Source organism: Scomber japonicus, chromosome 4 (assembly GCF_027409825.1).
Source record: "Scomber japonicus isolate fScoJap1 chromosome 4, fScoJap1.pri, whole genome shotgun sequence".
In the NCBI taxonomy this organism is placed as follows: Eukaryota; Metazoa; Chordata; class Actinopteri; order Scombriformes; family Scombridae; genus Scomber; species Scomber japonicus.
In genome coordinates this window covers 4,604,619-4,624,090 of record NC_070581.1, presented here as the reverse complement: position 1 = coordinate 4,624,090, position 19,472 = coordinate 4,604,619, and the positions used below count along the sequence as shown (strand labels likewise).

General features: G+C 41.6%; 2 protein-coding genes across 2 annotated transcripts in view; one reads left to right on the top strand and one right to left on the bottom strand.

Annotated features, from left to right (window-relative positions):
* Positions 1–5,153, bottom strand: part of plod1a (procollagen-lysine, 2-oxoglutarate 5-dioxygenase 1a) — a 36,363-nt gene extending 31,210 nt beyond the window's left edge. Inside the window, exon 1 of the mRNA XM_053318359.1 lies at positions 4,961–5,153. Coding sequence (XP_053174334.1) covers positions 4,961–5,051 — 91 coding nt within the window. The 5' untranslated portion in view covers positions 5,052–5,153. The remainder of the gene's footprint in view (positions 1–4,960) is intronic.
* Positions 5,154–7,444: 2,291 nt separating this feature from the next.
* On the top strand, positions 7,445–18,951 carry kiaa2013 (KIAA2013 ortholog). Its single transcript, XM_053318336.1, has 3 exons — positions 7,445–8,656; positions 12,450–13,303; positions 18,009–18,951. The coding sequence occupies exons 1-3, from the start codon at positions 7,708–7,710 to the stop codon at positions 18,012–18,014; spliced, it is 1,809 nt and encodes a 602-aa protein (XP_053174311.1). The 5' UTR covers positions 7,445–7,707; the 3' UTR covers positions 18,015–18,951.
* The last annotated feature ends 521 nt before the right edge of the window (positions 18,952–19,472 follow it).

Below are 19,472 nucleotides of genomic sequence, written 5' to 3'. Positions count from 1 at the left end.
CTAATCTTTTCCAGCTGTAATGAAAGACTTTGCTACATATAAAACCAGGAGGAAGAATGGGCATAAATACCTGTGCTTTGATTGGTGCAATATTCTTACTCTTGCACCACTTGTGAGTGGACTGAAGGATTCATGTAGGTTTCACTTATTAGTGTTGCATGAGTATTTAGACTTTATGACACTTTAAATTATTAGGCAAAGGGCTCACTTTTATCTGTTAGTGTGCCAGTGTGTGAGTGTGTGTGTGTATATGTAAGCATAGGCATACATTGTAGTGATGCAATTTATAAATCGTAAATGTGTGTGTGTGTGTATGTGCGTGTGTGTGTATGCTTCACTGGCCTTATTATAATGATATGACTTGTACACTCATAAAACTAAATTGCAGTCATAAATGTTAGTTGATATTGTATAGTAATGTGTGCAGGTTGGACGAGGCAGTAATTGAGTTGTGTTGGTAAAAACCAAATGCTTGGCCAGTTTTATTTGAACTATGATGTCAGACTGGATTTTTGAGTGTAAAAAAAAAATCTGATATGGATGTATCAACTGATAATCTTCTATATGCATAAACGCACATTGTTTGCAATGATCCCTCAAATGTGGTTATCAAACTCTTGTGATATATTTGATATGTTCTATATAAGACATATTTTACAGTTTAACAATAAACTGACATGATTGCACTGAAACCGTCAACTTCACTGAGAATTTAATAAATAGAATAAATAGAAAGCAGAAGAAAAGACGTGTACATCGATTTATTTTTGCTGCAATATCTCCATTGATATTAATTTAAATAGCTCATTTTCTATTCTGTTTTATAATTTATGGTCGCTGCTTCTCTGTCCTCTCCTCTGCCCTGTGTGTGACTGCATCCTCACACACACACACACACACACACACATGCCTGCTTAATAAGGAGAAACATGTAGAGAAGTGTTTTGTCCATCTCTCATCACACAGCACACTGGTTGAGCTGAAACAATAGCAGTCTGCTGTGAGTATGCCTGTTTATGTTTGCTGATTAAGGCCACTCTAATAAATGCTTGCGATTCCACCAAACGTGCTGCTACGCGTTTCGGAAGCCCCGTTTCCCTACACATACACACCCCAGTGTATAGCCATGTGATGTGAGACAGAGCAGAGCTGCATCATGAGGACAGAGGACAGGACAGGATCAATGACTGATCCTGGCTGATGTCTGTGATCTATGGGGTGCCGTTTGTAAAGCGGCTCACGCTGAAAATAACAGCAACATTTTGTCACATTTAGCTTCAAACAATGTTTAAAAAACTGGTGCGAATTTTTGAGAGTCACTTTTTTGCACATTTACAACAATATTTGTCAACTTAGAGATATTTTAAATATTTAAATCCAAATGTTAAATTTAAATGCTATATCTAAATCTAAATGTTAAATCTAAATCTAAATGTTAAATCTAAATCTAAATGTTAAATCTAAATGTTTCGAGTGAAACTAAATATTTAGCTAATATGCAAATTCAAATGCTGGTAACAGGAAGTACCAAAATAAAACCTTGAGGAGGTCAGAGTGTGTTTATAGTGGCAAATAACGAATAAACCCCATCTTATCCGGGGAAATGGACTCTTGGACATGGATTATCGTGATAATAACTACCTAAAATAACAAACAAGGTTGGAGAAACTTTATTTGGAGTGCACTGTGAGTTTTTAGTGTCACTTTTATGAAGGGTGCCGGACTTATGACCTGTAGCCACTACAGCCATCCACAAGGGGGCTCACTATGACTGATCTGTGATCCTACACCCTCGCTCCTCCACCCGGTATACTGTACTGTCGGCCATGATCACGCTGCAAACATGACTGAATCTGCTTTAGCTGAGAACATCGGCAGAGCCGTTCTGGCGGCAATACAGAGTATGTCGACAGCGGGATCATCCCTATGTTCCCCGCTTTGTATGTGACCGGGGAACATAGGGATTATCCCGTCTACAGTTAGCCAGTAAACTGAGTTAGCCGCCGAGTTAGCAGATGAGTTAGCCGCCGAGCTAACAGCGGAGTTAGCCGCGATCGGGGAACATAGGACCCGGGGAACATAGGTACGCTCCCATCGACAGTGACGGCAACAGCGACAGCGACAGCAACCGCCACAGGGCCACCACAGGCCACCTCGGTAAGTATGTTTTCCAAATCACGTATCATTGGATGCTTGTCAAGGCTAACTTAACTAAACTAGCTAACGGTAGCCAGTAGAGATTTGCTAATAGCACCAATGCACTTTATGTGTAGCACAAGCACATATGTTTCTATAAACAGTAAAACTCACACCGGTAAGTGAGGCAGTTGCTGTCGCTGTCGCCGATGTTCTCAGCTAAAGCAGATTCAGTCATGTTTGCTGCGCGACCATGGCCGACAGTACAGTGTACTAGTGTTGTGTCGTTCGCTAACGTGTCGTTCGAACGAACAAATCTTTTGAGTGAACGAAGTGAACTGAATCACTTCATGAACTGATTTGTTCCTTTCTCAGTTCAGTTCAGTTGAGCTCAGCCGCGAGCATGGCTGCCGGTCGGGAGTGGAACTGCCGCGACTCACTCACTCGTTCACTGCGAACGAATCACTCAGTGAACGACAACACTTTGACTGACTCTGAGTGAGTCTGACACAGCGCCACTTTCAGCACAGTACGTGAACGAGATTCATGTCCTCAGCATGTCGTTCAATGATTCGTTCGCGAACGTTATTCGCCGTCATTCAGTTCATGATTCAGCCCACTTTCAGCACAGTACGTGAACGAGATTCACATCCTCAGCATGTCGTTCAATGAATCTTACTCAGGGCACTGAGGGCTGAGGAGTTGATTCACGTTCAGTACATGTACTGCTAACATTAGCGCTGTGTTGCTAACATCAGTGTAGCATCATGTTATGTTATTTTACTGTGCACAGAGGACACTTTCACTGTAATATTTTTAGTGCATGTATAAGCAGCGCTGCGTCTCCCGCGAATGATTGTATAATGTAGTCCTTGAACGCACCGTCCCTCAGTAAACAGTGAACGTCAACCTCAGGGCTGAATCATGAACTGAATGACGGAATATTTGGCTGTTTATCAGTTCAGGGAGTTGGAGAGCACTGAACGATTCGGTGAACGAATCTTTTGAACGAATCATTTTAATGAACGGATTCTAAAGATTCAGTACAGTAAAAAGAACTGCCGTTCCCATCACTACAGTGTACCGGGTGGAGGAGCGAGGGTGTAGGATGACAGATCAGTCATAGTGAGCCCCCTTGTGGATGGCTGTAGTGGCTACAGGTCATAAGTCCGGCACCATTCATAAAAGTGAGACCAGAAACTCACAGTACTCTTCAAATAAAGTTTCTCCAACCTTGTTTGTTATTTTAGGTAGTTATTATCACGATAATCCATGTCCAAGAGTCCATTTCCCCGGATAAGATGGGGTTTATTCGTTATTTGCCACTATAAACACACTCTGACCTCCTCGAGCTTTTAATTTGGTACTTCCTGTTACCGGCATTTGAATTTGCATATTAGCTAAATATTTAGTTTCACTCGAAACATTTAGATTTAACATTTAGATTTAGATTTAACATTTAGATTTAGATTTAACATTTAGATTTAGATTTAACATTTAAATGTAACATTTAGATTTAGATTTAACATTTAGATTTAGATTTAATATTTAAATGTAACGTTTAGATTTAGATTTAGCATTTGGATTTAAATATTTAAAATATCTCTAAGTTGACAAATATTGTTGTAAATGTGCAAAAAAGTGACTCTCAAAAATTCACACCAGTTTTTTAAACATTGTTTGAAGCTAAATGTGACAAAATGTTGCTGTTATTTTCAGCGTGAGCAGCTTTACAAACGGCACCCATTCTTTCTCAGGTTCAGTCAACATTTTGATGTCAGGAACATTGTTTGTTTTACTGACGTTATAGATCAGTTTCCAGTGAGATATCATTGAGTTTATAGTGATTTGCCACTCCTATTGGTGAATATAGCTCACAGTGAACATATAAGGGACCACTGAAATTCCCATCTACTGGCCAGTACGTGGGCCAGTGTGGAAAAAATGTTACATTGGACACTATACTAAAAGTACAGTTCAAGAAAGGAAGAATAATTGACTTAAATGGAACATTGAAAAATTCTCCCATTCATTTAGAGCTGAAACATCGCTCCAAGACATAACAAACCCGCCACATTAACCAGTTTTCAGTAAAAAATATATTCAAAGCTTTCTCATACTAAGTGATTTTAGTCCTGTTTACTGGCAGATTTTTCTAGAAACGTCCCGAGGAAGACTGCTCAAGTGCTATTCACCAACTAAAATTCTTCCGTCCTACTTACGACCGCAGGAGGGTTTCTTTAACTGGAAAAATACTACAAACAGAAAGACCGTCTTAACCGATTCTCTTTTTTTTTGTTCTTTAAGAGTACATAAACTCCATTCAAAATTGCTCCACTACGTTAATGAAGCATACAGCAAAACTAACACTACCAGCCCACCAGCTGGGTTCATGGAGCCGCGTCCACGTCAGCGAGTTGAAGCTACTAAGCACAGATATGTAGTTTTCTAAGTTAATGGGTCATACTATTAAAGCCCTATTTATTTCATGTATAAAGAATCATAAAACAAGCAACATTCAAGCTACAAAATACACATTTGTATTTGTATCATCCAGTAAGAGCTGTGATTACAGGTTGATCCAGAGAGACGCACTATGGAAGGAGGACATGACTCATGTACTGGTCGGTAGGATCGACCAAACTACGTTTTCTGAGTTTTGGGGTCTCTCCTAACAGCCCAAACCTCCATCCGTGCTCCAAACGGCTGCGATGGGTAACATAGACTTGATTAAACGGCATTATGATGTAACGTTAGAAGTGTGTAGTTGAGTTAAAGCAGTGTGTTGGTAGGCTGCAGACATAACGTTAGTCTCCTAACTTACCCTCGGGGACGCGCTGCTCTGCACATTTCGTCGGAGGGGAAAGTGCACAGACCAAAAACCCTGAAAACAACAGCACGAGTGACACTTTCATTTTTGCGAAATAAGAGTAAAATCCTTCCACGGAGCCGCTGAGTAAGAAACACTCAACACTTTTCCACTGATTCGGTCCAAGGAAGCCAACAACGCAGGGTTACGTTCCCTCCTCTCTCCCCCTCTTTGTGTCTCTCCCCCACCCCTTCCTCTCTCTCTCTCTCTCTCTCTCTCTCTCTCTCTCTCTCTCTCAGAGAAAGAGAGAGAATGCTGATGATGGGGTTTGTTAGGATGACTGGATGGTACAGTAACAGCATTATAGGAACAGAGTTCACTCAAACCATCTCCGCAATTAGCTACATTTCAGATCACATCACACACGTGTGTGTGTGTGTGTGTGTGTGTCCACAGGTTGTGGCATGTTGACATTGGGCAGCAAGATATGCTCTGTCTCTTTCTAGGAACATTTAAACAGTGGCCACAGTGTGTTTTCTTGTGGTTGCCATGACTTTTGTGCCTTTTCAGTTTTCAGTTTATGGTCAATGAGCCTGTGGTTGGTTGCTTGGATCTGTCTCTGCCACCTATCTCTGAACTGTCGTTCTAAGGCCAGATAATATTATTATTACTACTCGCTTTTAGTTCTTCTTTCCAATGTTCCAAGAAAGTTTCATTGCACTGCGTTAAAATGTGGTTCTCTCTAGTCTGAAGCCCCCCCCCCCCCCCCTTCGGTGTTCCTCTCCCTCCTGTTAATCTCTCTCTTTCAAAGCAACAAACTGAAACTACAGTAGGAGTTGAAGTGAAGTCATTATTTTTGGCGTTACTGTAGGCTCCTGCCATAGATCTATCTGTCTGTCTATCAAGAGGTTAAAACCTGCATCTGCAACGCCCACTTCAAAAATGAAAAGAAAGTCTGTTTGAGAATGATGAGCAAGCTGTTGTGAGGACGTGAGCACTTGCACGTAGTACAGCGCTTCCGCTAAATTCCTTTAGCAGCTGTGAGCTGAGTGTGGAAGCGAGGGAAGAGATGTGCGCAGAGCTCCATGAAGCTCTGTGTATGTTACAGTATATATGTTTATGGTTACACCAGACAATCAGAGACTACATCATCAGTTTGATTGCTTTGTTTTCTGTTAAGGCAGTGTGATGCAGCACTGTTTAGAGATGAACTTTCTACCTGTTACCTCCTGCTGCACATAGTGAAAGACAATCATGGACATTTTAGTTCATATTTAAATGTTTTAAACTAAAATATTACACTTTGCCTCTTAAATTGTGGGTTCATGTTGTGTATGAATAAATGCAAATACATATGTTCTAAAGTTTGTTTTGTAAGAATGTGCGCTTTTTTTCTCCTTATTTTTGAATGACATATTGTTGTTTACGGTGGTCCAGGTACAAGCCTGCCCCCTGCTGAGGAAGCTCATAGTGGAAACACTGCGTAGCGTTCACTCCCCATATTTCACTCATAACTCTCCTACTATTACTCTTAAATTACGTTCCACTTTAAACGCCTTTTTCATCACTTCTCACTGTCATTGTGTCTGTTACACATTTACTCTCTGTAGCCAGTAGTACATTTGTCTACTTATCAATCACACATCATTTCCTCCAGAAAATGCACTCTGTTGTTAATGAAGGTAAATGATCAAACGGACTCATTGGGTTTATGCTATTTTTTATGTTTATGATTAAGAATGACATCAACATATGACTATGAAAGGTTATGAAACAATGGCCACATTCCTTTCAAATAAACACTGGTAAATAAATGTTCGAGGTTGATATTGAAGACATAGCTATAGTTATTAGCTTACACAACCTGCATGCTCTGAAGGGTGATATCACCACCATTCAGAATGACCCCCACAGACCCCCACAGCTCATCTCCCAATATATTTGTAGGGACTGATTTCATGTAGAATGACATGAAATCAGCGAGTTATAGTAAAAGTTATTTTCTTCATGTCTGTGAATCTATTTAAGCCATATTTAAAATAGAGACATGCAGATTTTCAGGTTTAGAGCCAAATTAAATTAATAGTACGTGTTTTATAACACTCGCTGATCAATTGGATGCCAATATTAAGGAAAAAAGTGATATATTATTATCAAATATATGATTTCCCATATTATTATTCACAATATGTTAAGTGCTGTGTTCCCCTATCTAGCCTATATAGCCTAGACTGCTGATAGGCTATCAAAGTCATGGATGTATTATAATATAATAAAGTATTTTGTTATTATATTTTATATTATTATAATGTAATACATTCCTTAACTAAATATATTCCATGGATGCATTATAACAGCTCTTATAATACATCCACGACACGTTCATCATGTTTGCGACATTTCCGGTCGCCGCCTTGTACTGTTTTGCTTTACGGCAGTTGTGACAAACCAGAAGTGTAGAAGCTGTCGCTACCCGATTTGAGTGATCTGACAGACTGTGTTACTTTAACCTGAAGAAGAATCAAACCACGAATAACCAGCGTCTGCTACACACACACACACACACACACACACACGCGCGCGCGCGCGCACACACACACCTAACCTGCTGAAGGAGACCAGCATGCGGGACACTACAGCTCTCTGACAGCTCAGCTAAGTTAGCCACAAGCTAGCGGAGCAGCGCAGCGTTGGTCGTGCTGAATATGGTTTAGTAGAGACTCTTGGTCCTGACTCACAGCTGCTCTCATCCTTCACACAGCATGTGGCTCCAGCAGAGGTTGAAGGGTCTGCCGGGTCTCTTATCTAGCAGCTGGGCTCGCAGACTCCTCATCGGGCTGCTGCTCTTCCTCATCTCATCCTGGTACCTGGGTGCATGGCGCAGCTGGAGGCTCCTCAGGGGTCCGGCAGGGCCCGGGGGGGCCGCCGGACAGTGTCTGCTGGCTGAGATCCACAGGTGGAAGTCGCTGGTGGACCGAGGAGAGGGGATCTACAGCACGCCTCAGGAGGAGCTTCACACACCTTTAGTATCTGGTAATGGACATATTCTGATTGACATGGACTCTAACAAACTGTGGGTCGCGTCCTCTTCACAGCCCGGATCAGCTCCGGTCCACCAGACCGAATTCTCCCCGAGAGTGGGTATCCATCTGGAGGGTACCCGGGCCGAGGCTCAGGCCTCCATGCTTTGGTTCCGGAAAGGAGCTGTGCTGTCGGTCCGCTGTGCCGCCCTGCAGTCAGCCCGGGACTGCATCACCATTAGAGAGGAGTTCATCGCTCACAGAAGCCGGACTAACGTGTATCTGCAGCGAATACACATCAACAACCCGTCAGACAGACCCGCCTCCCTGGACGCCTCCTATGACAGCCCGCCCTTCGGGAGCAAGTTCTCCACCACTGTGGACAAAGTGGAGGACAGGGAGGTGACGCTGTACTCAGGCAGAGTGCCTGTGGAGAATAATCGGATGGTGCTGGTGGTGGTGGCCACCAAGAAGCTGAACAGCAGGATCCAGGTCTCTGCTAAATCAGAGTACACAGATAACATCCTGTCAGTGGTGTGGACCTCAGAGCCCATCGAGTCCTCCAAGCTGGAGGAGACCTTTAGCACTCTGCGAGATGGAGCCAAAAAGGAGCTGGGGGAGCTGCTGAGGGCCAGCGTGGATGAGCTGGTGGTAGATCACCAGCAGGCCTGGATGGACCTCTTCATTTCAGGTGAGCTGAGGTGATAGGAGGCTCAGTCCATCATGTACTACACATGTACTACACATGTACTACACATGTACTACACATGTACTACACGCGCACTACCCATGTACTACACACGTAATACAAATGTACTACACATGTACTACACATGTACTACATGCGTACTACACATGTACTACACACGTAATACAAATGTACTACACGCGTACTACACATGTACTACACACGTACTACATGCGTACTACATATGTATTACACATGTACTACGCATGTCCTATGCATGTACTACAGATCCCATACACTGTGACAGGTGACACAGGTCCTCCTCAAGTTCACTATCACACATGTTGACATGAATAGAAACCAGTGTCTGCTCCAAATGTGTGGAACAACATTCAGAACTATTAAAGTGAGGTGTGCTTTTGATCAGAGTTAGAATTGACAGTAACTAACACTACAGCAGAGGTAGGGCTGTAAAAACTGAGATCCTGATTTTAAAAGTAGTGATGTAACAGTTCAGTTAATGCATATGATTGCAGGTTGTTGCTGTAGCAAGTTAGAGAGAACAAAGTGAATGAGATCAATAAAATGTTATTTCCTTATAGTTAACCTTGATCATTATGACACACAGACCTGCAGCTCTTTATACATCTATGACAGAGACGGACACAGCAGTGTAATCTGGTTTAAACTGGAACATAGTTGTTGCTTGTTTGTATAGCTTATACTCAGCATGGTGTGTAAACAGGTTGGTGTTTGCTTGCCTTCTTTCAGCCTTGTCTGTGTGGTGTCTAAACACACTGCTGTCAGAAAAATGTATATCATCTGCTAAAAGATAAATATGGTAAAAAAAAAAAAAAAGACATGTCTACTTACATAACATATACAGACTTTTATTTTGGTAGGTTTCTGTTTTCCACAGGGTGACACTATAACCAAACAGCTGTTGACAGGTGTTGTTTAGAGCCAGATTGATACATTAGCTTATTGAGGATGTGTATGTTGGACTTGTGTATAATAGAGCTGCACATAACAATTATTTTCAATATAGATAGTATTAAATAATAATAATGGTAATAATGTTGACATGTATTACAGGACATTGTTTCTGGATTTTGTCATCTTTGAATTGTCCATAGTTGTTGGTATCCAGTATTAGCTGGGCTCTAAAAGACAACTGGAAAACAAACAGACTTCATGCAGTGTTGTCCTTTATATCTAGTTCATGAGACAATTCACTTCAAGTCAAAGAGTGGCTATTACTTTATATGATTTTCAGTTCTTGTGCTGATATCAATACAATCATTTTTTCATACCTTTTGAGAAGTATCAACATGATTTTCATTTCAGAAAAGAAGGCAATGTTCTCAAATGTAAATATCTAAACAAAAGCAGCCATACCAGAACATTGCCTAAATAAATAGTCAGAAACTGTCAACATTTGGTTATAAAATAGAAACTCACAGTTTAAATAAGTATATTAGTAAGTAAGTTTATTGATTGGACTACATTTGATGCTACCTGTCAGTAAATGAGCATTAATGTACTGTAATAGACACATTTAGTTCCATACCAAACAGAACCTGACCTGTGAACTCCAGTAGTAAAGACATTTATATCTGTCTGTACAGAGAGGAGCTGTGTGTTATCTGTATCAGATACTAACTGTTCACTGTGTCTATCAGCAACCTTTCCTGCTCAGCATATTCTGCTCCAGGGCTGAAGTCACTGTTAACTTCGGGGCTAACCTCAGGGGCCCTTTGGGGCCCTGGCTTCTGAGGAGTTGCAGTATTTATTTTCTGACAAACTGCCTGAATTGTACATACAGCTATTGTTAATTAGAGCCAGCACAATGACTGACATTAACATGGTTTATTTCTCATACAGGTGTACACTGCTGCTTTGCAATGAGTCCACCTCAGAAACTCAGTGTGAACAGAAATGACAACAGAACACAGAAGAGAATGTTTGTGTTATTTATGTCATTTATGTGATTTTTATTTTGAAAGGTTAACTGCATCTTACAGTCTCCTGCCTGTATGAGAAGAACAAACTGAGGGATGCATGTTGTTTGTCATGCATCCTGCAGGGGGCAGACTGAGTGAGGTAACACAGTCTGAGAACAGTTCATCACCTCACAGTTGGTTTCATTTATGAAATGCTGCTCTGCTAGCGTTGGTTAGCAGCCAGGACATTAGCCTATACTGTATATTTAGAGCCAGACTAAAAACAGCGCTAATCTTTAACTCTGCTCTGCTCACATTCACTTTCCTGCTGCCTGCTCTCTGCATTCACTCAACACACATTACACACTGCCCTGTTCCTCAAAGGAGCTAAGCCACTCTTATAATGACAGTATCTCTGACGTAGATACTGTGATGTGATGCACTGTTTGGTGTTGTGCTGCTGCAGAATGAACACAGAAGAAACACTGCTGCTGTTCATCCTGAATGTGAGACTGCATTTGTATTTATATTTTGTATAGTACCTTGTTAGTGTTACAACCACTCAAAGAGCAAGATACTGAACCCCATATTGCTCCTGATGGCTGCACCCATGGACCGCGGAACGCATCTGGACAAGGGGGGGGGCCATAATTTCAAGTCAAGGGGGGGGGGGGGGGGGGGGGGGGGGGGGGGGGGGCGGGGATTGAAACAGATAATATTACAGATGTTTAACGTTGCAGAGCACTGATACTGAACGGATCGTGTTCGCTGTGATGACCCAGTCCCCTGTACCTTTTTTGTTTTTATCAGCACAGCAGGGTCGTGTGGTTGGTGTGGCTTAGTCAGATACCTGCAGCACTCACTTGTGCAGTGGCTCTCAGGAGCTTGTGTTGAACCAGCCGGAGGGGAGCAACTTGCCGCAGGTTGGCAGGTCGGCGGGGTCTGTGTTGGGGGAGAGGATGGAGTTGGACGCTCCGGGTCTTTTGTTGGGACCAGTGCCACAGTGGAAGCTGGAGTTTGATCATTTTGCTTTCTTTGTTTATTTGTAAAAAAATCAGATATGGACTTTTGTCTCTTCATTTTTGATTTTTGTAGACGCAGCCAGCGGTTTGGCAGGTGCCAGCAGCCGTTTGCTCAGGACATTCACACATGACGTATTGATAAACAATGCACTTGATAGGCTCACAAATTCAAATCAAAATGCAGCACTCGGTGACAGTTTTTTTTATCGGCAGCAGTGAAGGTGTGTGGTGACTTGGCTCTTAAAAACACAGATACAACTTTTTACTACAGCTTTTATTCATAAAATAATCAGAGCACAGAAGTTACCCGGGCCATGGCCCCCCTGGCCCCCCCGGTTCCGCGGTGTATGGCTGCACCAACAGTATGAATGTGTGTGAATGTAGTGTAAAAGAGCTTTTAGTGGTTGTAAGACTACTAGACTAAACCTCATAAGTACAGTCTATTTACCATCTTCTGATCTGAGGATGACTTGCCTGAGCAGACCTTGTGGAGAGCCACAGGTGCCCCACATGCCATCATTAACTGATCATGTGAGAAGAGCAACCTAATCATTAGTTTATATGCTAAGCTGTTAACAGTTGTGTATTTGAGTGCTCCCTTTTCCCTCCAACACACTACAAGATCAACTTACTCATTGACAGGAAATGACACTTCCAACTGACCTCAGACTGTGTAGTGTATCTGTGGAGTTGTGAGCATGTTGTATTAAAATGGAAACAAGTGATTTACTCATAGAAGAGAATGAGTGGGAATTGCCTGTGATGTGCCAGAATCAATCCATGGAAACATACTACATGCCTGACTCACCTTCTGTGTCTTTGTTCATTCAGGTGTTGAAATGAGGAAGATCACCGACTCCCACACACCATCGAGCCGCACAGTGAACACTACTCTGTACTACATCCTGTCCTCCTCCACGGCTCCACTGCTGGACCGAAGGCTGAGTGTGGAGGAGCGAACTCGTCTGGAGTCCAGCCTCAACTACGCTGACCACTGCTTCAGCGGCCACGCCACCATGCACGCTGAGAACCTGTGGCCTGAGCGAGTGAGCAGCACCGCTCAGATTTTGCAGCTGGTCACTCTGTGGACTCTGACTCTACAGAAGAGAGGTTGTAAAGTACTGGTGGCGGCCGGAGCGCACGGAGCCATGCAGGGAATGGTGCTCAGCTTTGGCGGCCTGCAGTTCACAGAGAACCACCTTCAGTTCCAGGCCGATCCAGACGTACTGCACAACAGCTATGCTCTGAGAGGGATCCACTACAACCAGGACCTGATTAACCTGGCGGTGCTGGTGGACGTGGAGGGGAAACCTTTCCTTCACGTGTCTGTGAAGCAGCAGGAGAAGCCTGTGAAGCTGTACGCCTGCGAGGCCGGCTGCCTCAACGAGCCTGTGGAGCTCACATCAGAGATCAAAGGTCACACTTTCCCTGTAATGGTGACCCAACCCATCACACCACTGCTCTACATCTCCACAGACCTGCGCCACCTGCAGGACCTCCGTCACACCCTGCACCTCAAAGCCATCTTGGCACATGAGGAACACATGGCTAACAGGTATCCAGGCCTGCCCTTCCTCTTCTGGTTCAGCGTGGCCTCGCTCATTACACTCTTCCACCTTTTCCTCTTCAAGCTGATATACAACGAATACTGTGGCCCCGGTGCTAAGCCCCTCTTCAGGAGCAAGGTATAAACATAACTGGAAACCTAAAACAGCAAACTGATCTGTTCTGTGCTGTTTTACTTACTTCTGTGTGTGGTGGCAAAGATTTCCTCTCTCTCTCTAATGACACTCTGTCTGTGGGTTTGGTTTCTCAGTTTTTGACTTTTCACCTTCTTTGTGAGTGAACTTTATTTTCCCATCTCACATGGCACATGTTTGAAGGACTGGCATAAAAGCCCCCCCCCCTCCCCCCCCCCCTTTGCACAATAGATGATTCCACAGTTCTTGTTCTGTGTAGAAGAAGATGAAATGAGAAGTTTTCCACTGCAGCTGTTGGAATGGAACATCTAATCGTAGCCTTTATTTAAGAGTACAGATGTTGAAGATTTGTTTTGTGGCATCACAGCACCTCTCTTTACGCACTTCATGTCCATTGAGGAATGTAAAGCTTTTTGTTGATCGCAATGGGAGAAAAACAAGCACAACAGCTGTTATTTCCTGTCAAATGAGGTGTTCATTATTTGTTGTTATTGTTTGCTTACCCAGAAATCAGTTCTACTTTGCAGTAAGGTTCACGTTGTTCTGACTCAGCATTCTAAAAGTGCCAAACAAGCTTTCTGCATTCCCAAACAACGTCAACTTCACATCAGAGAAGTGTGACAGAGGTTCTATATTTTCAGATGTGTTTTTTTGGCTCTCCTCAAACAAGCCATCAATTTTTGGTCATTTGATCACAATGTAACAGTCAGTTGTTTGAGTTAGGTAATCCTTTACTTATATTATTGCTGTTCAGTAAAGTGTTGGGCTTTTCAGTTTGATCCTGCACTCAAAATAATTAAAAGATACAATGTGGAGTTTTTGCCCACAGTGTGTTCACAGTACAGAGGATACAAACACACACACACACACACACACACACACACACAATATTTGTTAGAGAATGAGTTCAGTGTTGGTTTGGCTCTGCATGAGATTTTCTGACAATAAGACAAAAATACAGAAAATCAGCTAAACCCCGAAATATATTCTAGAAAAGAAAAATCAACTTTGTGTTTAGAGGAAGTAAATGGATACACACACAATGGGCCCTATCTTACACACAGTGGCACCAAGCAGGACGCAAGTGTCTCTGTTAGTTTAAAACTGACACAGTTGCCATGTTCCCGTCCAGCACACACAGTTTTTAAAGCGCCTGTGGTGTGTTCTGTGAGTGATCCTTATCCACAGCTGTTTATACTGTGTGAAAAAGTTTCTCCTTCAGTTCATTAAATCCCGACAGCACCTGAAGGCATCAGCAGTGATATGTTGACAAATCAATTGTTGACAGCAGGCTGCTGCAGTAGAACCACTCACACACACACCCCACACTCATCACACTGGTCAGTTATAATTCTATATTCTACTTTGTTTATGAATAGCAGCTCATACTTTCAGCAGAAGTAATTCATGTTTTATTCCTAAAACACACTGCAGGGCAAACGCTGCTGTGTAACAATAATATGTAAACTATGTGAGCATTAAGGAGGTCAGATGAATCAGCATCATCATGATTAATACATCATCACAAGTTGGATGTTCCCCTACTTCAAAACTCATTGTGGTTGAGATACAAACACATCAGTTTCTTACTAACTTGGAAAATCCACATTTATAATAGTAATTCACCAAAGTGTAAGTGCTCCTGGCTTTAAAAGGGAATGGGAGAACTGCATGTTATGCCCAAAACACACCAATGATAAATGAACAGATTTAGCACAGCCCCTCTGAAGCATGCTGCTGGTGCTGGGAGGGACCATGTCTGCTGTTCAACTAACACAAGTGGATTTGGATACACCCTAAATAAGACCATGAGCTTAGAGTGTTAAAATAGGGCCTGTTTTGTTTTGATGGAACACACATCCACAGAGCAGCTAGAATGCTGAGTGTGACTGATGACTTAACTAAATCAAGGCTGGTGAGTTGAAATCTTTGACTCTCTGAAACAATGGAGAAACAATTGAGAAACATAAAGCTAAAATAGACATGGTCCTTTTAAAATGATTCTGTAATGGACAACTTTGGATTTCATTTGTGGAGCTCATTGTGTGATCAGTTCTAATATTTCACTCACAGAGTTAATGGAAACAATCTGGGGATGGTTGTTGGATACATCTCGTGATGCAGACTCTTGGACACATCATCAGTGATAGTACCTGGGGTCACGGGGTACTATCACTGATGATGTGTCCAAGAGTCTGCATCACGAGATGTATCCAACAACCATCCCCAGATTGTTTCCATTAACTCTGTTTCAGCGTTGTGAATAAAAGTGTGTAACAGGTGAGACGAGCAGTCAGACAAATACAAGAGAAAGACTCAGACTATCGACACAGTCAGGATCATTAACATTCAGTTTGACCTTTAATAATCATCTGATAAACTGATAAACTGTTAGTGTGTTGGTGTCTGACAGCTCATTTTTCTTGTCCTGTCCAGAGAAAAAAAAACATGGAACAACTCACTGTTTGTTAAAGGGAGATGATTGTAACGGATCAACCCAAAGCTAAATCATCCCACAATTACCACAAGCCTAATGAAGTCATCATAGTGAAGGAGCTGAACGTTCATGATGCCTTTTGTCATGGTAACTGGCTACTTGTTTACAGATGTCCTTTAGAAAAAGAGCTTTTGACCCATGGGACAGCATGGACTGTGTGCTGTGTCACTCTGCCAGAACTCTTCCTGGTAATCCTTTTCTTGAAGATGTTTTATATTGAATCACTTTAAAATTAAATTAACAAGAAATCAGCAGGTTGGTGTTGGGTCTTTACTGCTGACCTGTCAAATCCCTGCTGTGCCTTAGTGGCAGGGCTCTCATCCTCAATTCCATTTCCTCTGAGGTTGTCGCAACCCCCCCCCCCCCCCCCCGTGACATCACCAGGTTACCAGCAAACGCGAAGCTACTGTCCCACCAGGAACACTGCTGAATGGTGCAAAGCCATGCACACAGTCAACATGTGCTAGTGCTTCTTCTTGATTTGTACAGATGTGTTGGTGCTGAATCTGAAATGAGCCCAAGCATTGGTTCTCAGTGAGTGACAGTGAACGCATGCCCTTTGAAACAGTATCATCTACTGAGGAGTGATTCAATTCAGAGATTTGCTGGTGAGAAGATGTAAAGGCCACGTAGGTTTGTCCCACAGACCAATTCTACCTATTTAAATTGATTTCTTTGTCTGACCAACTGTGTTAAACACAAAGATCATTAGTTTAATATAATACAAGACAAAAAAACCCAACAAATATTCACAATTGAAAAGCTGTAATCAGTAAATGTTTTGTCTTTTTGCATAAAGGACAGATCAGCTGTCTGCCTCCTGTTCATACTGACCATTAGTAGATCTCTTCATAATGTTAGTGATGGAGGACTAAGTCCACAGTCCTCCTTCTGTGTAAACATGGATTTAAAAGTTGATCTGAAGCTCATTAAACTGGTTTCATTTAGAATTTCTAATTCTAATTAATTCTACTTTCTCACTAGAAACTCTGGAAATGTATTGATTCAACCTTAGTGCTTTTTTTTTTAAGCTGGTGAAATTGACCAAACCATCAACTAACCTTGCCCCAGATAAAATGGGCTTCATCTCAGTGCCTACACACCTTTTTACCATCCAAACCCCTAAACTTGCATCCGCCCTCTGCTGCATGAACACACTGTCCTAATGAATGAAAGGGCAGCATGCAAGGCAGTATGGGTAGACAGTTTTCACATTTCCAAAGGTGAAGTAGAAAAACGTATTAGTTCAAATGATTTTAAAATTTCAACTTTCATACATCACATTCATGGCTTGGAGCTGCAGCCATCAGTTGGCTGAACACGGCTCAGTTACATGCTTTTATATTTACTCTAAGATAAAACGTGATTCTAGCATCTTTCAGATTATTCTGATGGGCTAGCTAAACAAGACAATTGACTGCTGGTGCTGTTGATGTGTTGTTTTCTGTCTTTTTATTTCAGTATGCTTGAAACAAAAGTAGTTTGTATGAAGTAGTTTTTCTAGTGTCACACATTGAGAGGAGAGTTGAAACACCTGCTGTCATAGAGGACACTCTATGAAATCAATTTCAAAAAGATTGTAGGTTGTAGATTTTGTAAAATTATAAAACTCTTATATACCAGCCTATATGTGTGCCATCTGAAGGGGGATTGGATGTGTTCCTGTGTGGTGGTGAAAAAATGAATTTCTTTTCATTATTTCTTCCAAAATATATTTCCTCACTTGGTGCTGGTGGTGGCGCCATCTAGTGGCTGAAGTACATCAGGCATGTAGGCAGGGCTGTGCAGGTTTCTGCTACAGCTGTTACTAGGTGATAATACAGCTGGTTATGTAAGGTTAGGCTATATTAACTGCTACTGAATTCATTAACTAGTATCATGGATAAACATTGATTTGATTGATTTATTATAATGAGCGATGAAAAAAATATATATAGGTGTTGAGTTCAGATCAGGTGACTGTGAGCTGATACACACTTTTACAGTAACTTATTCAGGTTTTCGTTTTTTTGATCCAGTATCAACATCTTCCAGAAGTTTTGTGTTTTTTTCCTCTTTCCATCCTGTAACCTAAACTCTGAGCTTTTCTTCTTCCTGTCAGCCATATCATATACTCTCCCTTTTCTTCTGCTATTGTTTCACTCGTCACTAACCCTTCCAAGTAAAACAGCCTTGTAATTCTTCTCTCTACAGGAGTGAAGTGAAGTGGAGAGTCTGGGAGCAGCTGACAGTCACTCAGCCATGTTTTTAAAAAAGGAAATCAAGGTTTATTACAACCTGGGTTTTATCTTCTTATACCTGACTGTTTGTTCCATCAGTTCTACCATTGTACAAATGAATGAATGAGATGTGAGAATGTGGCAGGAAGACACACAAGCAGTCAGCTATCAGACAGGATGTAAACAAGGTTACCATACTAATTTGGATCATTTGGACGTTCCCAGGTCACATCTTTGTGTTCCTTTTTTGTTGTTGTGTGTAATGTGATCATAACTCATAATTCATTCATCCATAATTAATGAGCAGAATTAGAAAAATAATTTTAACTAGTGATTTTTTAATCACTAGTTAAGCTGCTTTGCTCTCGAGCAAGGAACATTCAAATATGATGCACTTTTGACCACACACTATTAGAAATGAGTGTGTTTCTACTCAGTGCTATTATATCCAACACAGTTAAAATGATCCATCTTTGTTGTGAGGGCAATGGTTCTTAAAATGTGTATTATTGTTTTAAAGTAACAATCAACCATCAATTCAAGGCTGCATTTTCTGATAACTTTGACATTTAGGGCAAAAAGCTTGTGTTGTGTGTTAGCAGAGTTAGGAGTCAAGCTTTATCTGTGTGTGTGTGTGTGTGTGTGTGTGTGTGAGGCTAAGCTTAGCATAAAGATGGGACACAGGGGGAAGCTACTGTGTAAAGTCTGTCTTTAGTTCACTTTGATGGTCATCTACACTGTGTGCTACATGTCATTAGTGGCTGCAGGTCAATAAATGACCTCAATCTGGGCTACAACTTAATTATTTTTGTTATCAATTAACATCTTAAGAATTTTCCGTATTAATCTGTTTAGTTGTTTGGTCTATAAAAATGTCAAAGTGGTGAAAAAGGTCAATCAATGTTTCCCAAAGTCCAAACTGATGTCTTCAAATGTTACTGTTGACTGTCAAAGAGGACTAAAGAAAGCAGAAATAAATATATAGTAGGCTAATCATTGACTAATTGTTGCAGACCTAATTAAATAGCAAAACACCATGTGAATGTCATAGGACAGCTGTTGAGTTGTTGGATGGCTTTCTTATCAGCTGTTGATGGAGTTAGGACAGCTTCCTGCTTCCAGTCATCTGTAACTAACATTTCAGTCACTGAGTGGATCCTGAAATTCACTCACACTTACACAGACAGACACTATTAGTGTGGCCAAAAGTGCATCATATTTAAATGTTATCTGTTAGAGAGAGCAAAGCAGTTTAACTAGTGAAAAAAGAACACAGCAGGTATTTAACCCTTGGCAGCCCATTGAAAACAACTGCTATGACATCACAGATTTGGGTGGCAGCAGGAGTGTGACCTGCTTCAAAGTTGTAAACCGTAATATAACACATGCTTATTTGTAAGATACACTTGTTGGTGCACCTTGTAAAACACAATTTGTA

Excerpts from the sequence above, each read along its gene's own strand:
- kiaa2013 (XM_053318336.1), top strand. The coding sequence starts at position 7,708 with ATGTGGCTCCAGCAGAGGTTGAAGGGTCTGCCGGGTCTCTTATCTAGC. Across the intron at positions 8,657-12,449 it reads GATGGACCTCTTCATTTCAG|GTGTTGAAATGAGGAAGATC; the intron begins GTGAGCTGAGGT and ends TTGTTCATTCAG.